Consider the following 6,199-nt stretch of genomic DNA (forward strand, 5'->3'; position numbering starts at 1 on the left):
GAACTCTATTTAGAACAGGTACCTTTGTTCCTTCCTGCGCTAACGTCACTCCGCTTTGGGGGAGAATAAGGACAAAGGCCTATTAGAGATCTGTAGAAAGCCGATCTGGAAGACAGATTCTTCCACAGCTGCTACTGTGAGATTCTGACAGCTTCCTCTGAACCACCGGGTGCTGGCTGCTGTCAGAGAAGGGGTCCTGGACTGGATGGAACTCAAGTTTTGATTCAGTCTGCTAATGCCTATAGCTAGTCCTTCACTAGTCAGTACCAGACGCCAAGAACCAGCTCCTCGGATGGTGCAAATTGGCTTAGCGCTATGGACTGCAATGGAGCTCTGCAAATTCCCACCAGCTGAGGGTCTCTAGCCCTGCAGCATCAGTGACTCAGGACACTGGAGTGTGTTGGCCGAGGCTTTGAAATGATCATGGCAGTGAGAGATGAGCTCAGACTGGAAACCCCAAACCCAGCACTGGTGGACTTGGGGACGCTGAGATCTGGATCCGGAGCCAGAGCTGAATGATGTGGCTTGGGGCAATCGCTGATTACAATAACCCCTGGTGTGTAGCTGGGCTGTGTGCACTGCACGCTGGGCTCCCAACTGCAGGATTTGACTAGTAGCCTTTAAAAAAAAAAATGGTTTTGAGGTGCAGAAGGACAAGGAAAAATGTGACACCCTGTCCCAGACCCTGAGCTATTTCTGTGGTACAGGAGTCCCTTTACGAACACAGCAGCCATCTCCATACAGCAGCTAACAAAAAAAATAAAAGCTTCCATGATCCTTAAATCCTGACCCTGTCCCGCTTCCATCCTGCACTGTCCTTTATTACACAAAGGCCTTGTCTACACTTACGTCAGCACGTAGGGTGCGTGTAGCTACACGTGAAAGGCTGTGGTAGGGAGGGCAGCCAGGCTCAGCTTGGGGAGCTGCCGGTGCCATTCCGCACTGCCTCCCCGCACCAGAGCCTTTCCCCACTGGAATCTTTCACTGCCGTGGGGAAAGGCTCTGGCAGCGGGGAAGGGGCAGGACTCTACCCTACTAAATATAGCAGCGTAGACACGGGAGGCCCTGCATGGGCATGTAGGGTGCATAGCCATAGGGTTCAAGCGTCCCTTTACTTGCCTTAGCCAGGCCTCACCATCTACACTGCTGTTACACCAGTGCTAGCAAGGTCGAAATAGCCCCAAGTGTAGACCTACCCAAAGCAACCACCTCTGTTCCTGGAGTCCTAATTGACTGTGCTTGAAGAGGCTTGGGGGTTGCAAAGGAAGGCAGGGTCCAAGTTAACACCCTAGCCCAGCAGCAGCCCCTCTGGTGGGAATTCGTCCTGGGCTCACTGCAAGGAAACAGTTCCCCCTTAGTTAGGACTTTGTATTGTTCTTCCAAAGAAGTAAGGCAGAAACTAGTCATGTAAGCCACGCACCACAGGGTGGCGCTGATGCTCTGCCTCCCCTACGTTTTTCTCCTCTTAGGTCCCTTTGCAGCAGATCAGATTATGTCCGGTCTCTGTGCCCATTGATGCAGTCTGAGTAGCAGGAGCCCTTCAGCGCCACGGTGACATGGGCTGTTATGTGTTTGAATGATTAATCCTTCCTCTTCCTATTCCAGGCCAGAAGGGCTGAGGTGCTGTTTCCCGATGAGCTGTTCCAGGACTAGCGAGGTAAGCACAGACACGGGCCGTGCACTACAGCTCTAGGTACACCCAGGAGCGCTGCCAGCGTTTTTGCCGCCCTAGGTGGCGGAAGGTCCCGCCCCCGAAATGCCGCCCCCAACAGGCAGCAGAAGGTCCCGCCCCCGAAATGCCGCCCCCGACAGGCGGCAGAAGGTCCCACCCCCGAAATACCGACGACAACGGGGGCAGCCGAAGATCCGGCCGCCGCGGTCGCCGCCCCCCAAATGTTAGCGCCCAAGGCAACCACCTAGGTTGCCTAATGGGTTGTGCCGGCCCTGGGTACACCCCTGTAACCCTAGAGGGGCAGGAAACGTGGTCCTTTCAGGTGGAAACGATGGTGGTTTTAATATGAGTGTAGAGTGTTTAGATGCAAGCTGGCTGGATAGAAACAGAGAGTTTGGAAGATCAATATGTAGCTGAAGATCATTGTTTTTACTGTGGTTTTTTCCCCTCTCATAGGAGCTTTTCCAAGTGTCACAGAAGTACGGGCCAGAGTTAACACGGCATCGAGTTGTTTGTTGCATAATAAAGCACGAGCCGGGCTGCCCACTGCCCTGTGCAGGTACCTTGAAGTGAATGAGGGAGAGCTCCTCTGTGCTATGGGCCCCATCCTCTGCACACAACCGCAGCCCCTGTGCTCAGGGCAGCGCAGGCTGTTCCCACCCGGGCGACACGAACACCCCAAGGTGGCGGGGAAGGGCTGGCCGGAGGCTGGGACACGGCCAACCTGGTCACTGCACTGGGCTGTGGAGCTGGTTGGGTGCGTAACAGGGAGCGCACTGCGGGGTGGTAACGGTGAGTGACCCGTCTGTGTGCGGGGAAACCCAGGGCAGGATTGTACGAGTGCAAACGTGTGTGCGTAGAGACACACTCGCACACACACACCCTGTAACTAGTCCCATGTCACCCATGGAGCTGCAGATGGCAAGTCAGGCAGAGTGGAAACTGAAGGTGACAAGTGGAGCTGAAAGTTAAGTTTCAGTTTCCTTTTCCCCAGCTCACTCTCCCTTTCAGTTCCCCAGCCGCCCACTGAGCTCCCCAGCTCGCAGCCCAGGCTGGCTATAAAAGGGCAGGGGGGTCCTCGCAGACACAGTCCGATCTGGCCCCAGACAGAACTCGGGTCTCTCCCAGAACCGGGCACTTCTCCAGCTCGGGAAGAAACCCAGTGCAGTGACAGGAGCCGTCACCTCCCTGGCTGGGCTGGGGACTCAGCGGATCGCAATGAGGTAGGAGCATTGGGGTCGCTGTGCGGCGGAGGCATTTCCAGCAAGGGCTCAATCCAGACACCTTCCCACCCCTCTGCGCATTTCTGGGGCTGGCCATCTCCGGCTTTTCTACCTCTGGGGCGGGGTGAATCCGGGGTCATTTTGCAGCCTGTTGCTGCTCCAGGCTGGTGACTCCCAGGGCTAGAGCAGGTCACTGTTTACACCTCACCCTGCGAGCTCAGCTTGCTGTCACTTTCCAGAGAACTCCCCGCTCTGGCCAGCTGTCACTCCGGCTTCACTCCGCATCAACCGAGGAGCCGGTGAGAGAGCCCCGCCCGTCCCCTCTCCCTGTTGTGGTTTTAAACATCCACGTGGGTGTTACCAGACTAGTCACTGGCCTTAACTCCTGCTCCCCTCCGCACAAACCGGGGGAGGGGGGATTAACTCCGATCCCCGGGGGGCTGGAGCCAAGGGGCAGCCGGGGGGCGGGACGGGCCCAGCCCGGGAGATGCAGAAAGAAAAGCCAGCAGCAGGAGAACGGGGCTATGGAGGAGGAGGCTGCAGGGAGGGGAAACCAGCTGCTTGCAGAAGGGGACGGGGGAGGGCTCTTGTGAACGCTCAGCCTGGACTGAGACCACATCATCCCCCCCCCCCCCGCGCCCCTCAGCTCAGGGCACCGGTCCCAGACCAGAGAGCGGGCACAGCTTGGGGGGGGGTCGGTCTGTCTAGCAAGGCGGTGGGAGGTGTCGGGGTGTCTAGCAAGGGGCGGGGGGGTCGGGGGGTCTAGCAAGGCGGGGGGTGGGGGTTGTTCTATTGTTCAGTGCGGTGCTTGTTCCCAGAAAGAGGACACTGCCGGGTGGGGAGGGGGAGGGAACGGGGGTACAGTTGGGGAGTGCTGGAGGGGGTACCTGCAGTGGGGTACTCACTGGAGGTGGGGGGCAGTGTCGCTCCCTGTCATAGTGGTGGGGATGATTCTAGCCTGCAGTGGAAACTCATTCAGCCCAGATGGAGTCTCATTTCCCCCTCTCTTTGCAGCCCCCTGCGCCTGAAGGAGAAGCTGCAGGCCCTCCAGTGCCACTTCACCTGGAACTTTGAAATCAGAGACAAGGTAGATGCAACTCACATCCTCCAAACTCTGACTCTCAGGATTGCCCACACTCACAACCAGAACCAACCCGTGCTCCTTGCCATGCAAGCTTATCTCTACCACCTGCAAGGGCAATATGAAGACGCTCTGCAAAGCCTTAGAGAAGCCGAGGAGATTCTGCAAAGAGATCACCCAGATAACTTCCCCCGGCAGGTCCTGGTCATTTACGGAAACTACGCCTGGCTCTATTATCACTTGGCCCACTATGATTTGGTTGAGCTTTACCTGGATAAGGTTAGAAAGATCTGCAGCTCCCTGAGCCGCTCTCCATATGCAGCTCAGATCACTGAGATACATGCACAGAAAGGCTGGTCTCTTCTGGCAGCAGGCTTACGCAATGGCAGAGAAGCCACAGAGTGTTTCCAAATGGCATTGAGAGAAGACAAAGCAAATGGGGAGTTTCTTGCTGGCTTGGCAATTGCAGCCTTTGCATCATGGACTCACACACGCAAGCCTGTATTTTGGGAAGCAGCCAAAAAGAAGTTGGGGGCCATTATCCGTGAACAGCAGCAAAACTATGAAGCTAAGGTGTATTTAGCCAGGATCCTTAAGAGGGCGGATAGACAGCAAGCAGAAGCCCTCTTAGAAGATGTTGTCCAGAATAGCCTGGACCCTGAGGTCCTGAGAAATGCAGCCATGTTCTTTCAACCAGAATTCATAGAAAAAACAATCTCTATTCTAGAGCGAGCAATATCTCTGAACCCCAATTATCATCTCCTTCACTATGACCTTGGTTATTGCTACAAGATACAACTGAAGGAGGCCAAGTCAGGCAGAGGAGAAATATTGGCAGCAGCTATTGAGGCCTTCAAAGAGGCTGTGCAAAAAGATCCAGTCTCTGTATTTTCAAAGCTGGCTTTAGCTGAAATGTATGGAGAAAATACACCTCACTACCAAGAAGAGATTTATCTCAATCTCATGAGTGAAATGCCCAGCCTCAGCAAGAAGTGTCAGCAGGCCGTCTACCTTCACTGGGGGGATTTCCTCTTCTACAAGCAGAAGTCACTGGGGGAGGCAGCTGAGATGTACAAAGCAGGTTTCGCCATTCCAGACGGCTATCTGGAGAGGCTACAACTGAAAAAAAGGTTGGAAGAGGTGGCAGGAGAATTCCAGCAGAGCTCCCAAACCGCTGAGGCGAAGGACATACATGACTTCATTCAACAGACTGAAACTCCACGGTACATGGGGAGATCCACTGGTGGCAGCAACAGAGCAGGAGACTGGAGATGTAGAGAAAATGTGTGATCCTTTCCCTTCCCTGGACACACTTTCTGAAGTGAGTCACTTTCCCCACCTGTATAACAATGACATTCGTGTTGCAAATGATTCTGGGTCCCCTGAATAGTTCACACCACGGCACATGCTGCTGTTGCTTCTTATAATTATTATTAGCTACCTGGATTGTGATAGCGCCTAGAAGCCCAGACATGGACCAGGACCCCATTGCGTCTGGCCCCAAAGAGTCTTCAGTCTGCGACCAGAGACAACAGGAGGGAACCAGCAGACAGACGGGGGAGCACAGGCAGACGGTACTGGTCAGCAAAATGGACAGTGGTCTCAGCCCACCAGCTACCCAGCCACTGTCAAGTGTTTTGTAAGCATCACTGCAGAGGAGAGTTTAGCTTCTGATACTGAGCAGCTGTTTCTACCCAGAGGGGACGGTGCGACCATCCTTGTCTCTAAGCAAACCTACCTTCCAGATCTGCTGCCTTCTAACATCCACACAGCAAATAGGCGTGGAGTTTCTTCTAACAGCGTTGAGTTCTTGTATTTGCATAGCTGAGGGCCTGTAGTGTGCCTATATCATGATTCCCCTCTTTGCTTTCTGCACCTCTCACTGACAATGACTCACATTTACATGGCACCTTCATCCCCAGCTTGTCAGGGATCTGCTATGTTTTTATTTCATTTACAATAAAAGTAACGGAGAAAACAGAAATAAATCAATTACACCATCTTGGAACATTCCTTTCCCTGCCCTTCGATTGCATCGGGGTGAGCAGCACACGGGCACGTCAAGCTCACAGTAAAGCACCGTGACAGTCACTAATAGAGCAGGAGCCAAGGCTGGAGTTTCGGAATGAGTGTCCAGATTTACCAAATAGCTCAGCACCCAGCAGCTCCCATCGTTCTCAGCTGGGGTCCAAGCCCCCTGCACTATTCTCAGGGGATGGGGTG

General features: G+C 54.3%; 1 protein-coding gene across 2 annotated transcripts; it reads left to right on the forward strand.

Annotated features, from left to right (window-relative positions):
- Window positions 1-2,665: 2,665 nt before the first annotated feature.
- On the forward strand, window positions 2,666-5,968 carry LOC101950119 (interferon-induced protein with tetratricopeptide repeats 1-like). Of its 2 annotated transcripts, none has more exons than XM_065580290.1 (2): window positions 2,666-2,895; window positions 3,910-5,968. In XM_065580290.1, exons 1-2 carry the CDS (start codon window positions 2,891-2,893, stop codon window positions 5,264-5,266), a joined length of 1,362 nt encoding a protein of 453 aa, XP_065436362.1. In that variant the 5' UTR covers window positions 2,666-2,890; the 3' UTR covers window positions 5,267-5,968. The 2 variants fall into 2 exon arrangements, with proteins under 2 accessions (XP_065436362.1, XP_065436363.1); XM_065580291.1 differs by lacking the exon at window positions 2,666-2,895 and adding an exon at window positions 2,924-3,194.
- Window positions 5,969-6,199: the final 231 nt, after the last annotated feature.

Source organism: Chrysemys picta, unplaced genomic scaffold (genome assembly GCF_011386835.1).
Source record: "Chrysemys picta bellii isolate R12L10 unplaced genomic scaffold, ASM1138683v2 scaf2391, whole genome shotgun sequence".
In the NCBI taxonomy this organism is placed as follows: domain Eukaryota; kingdom Metazoa; phylum Chordata; order Testudines; family Emydidae; genus Chrysemys; species Chrysemys picta.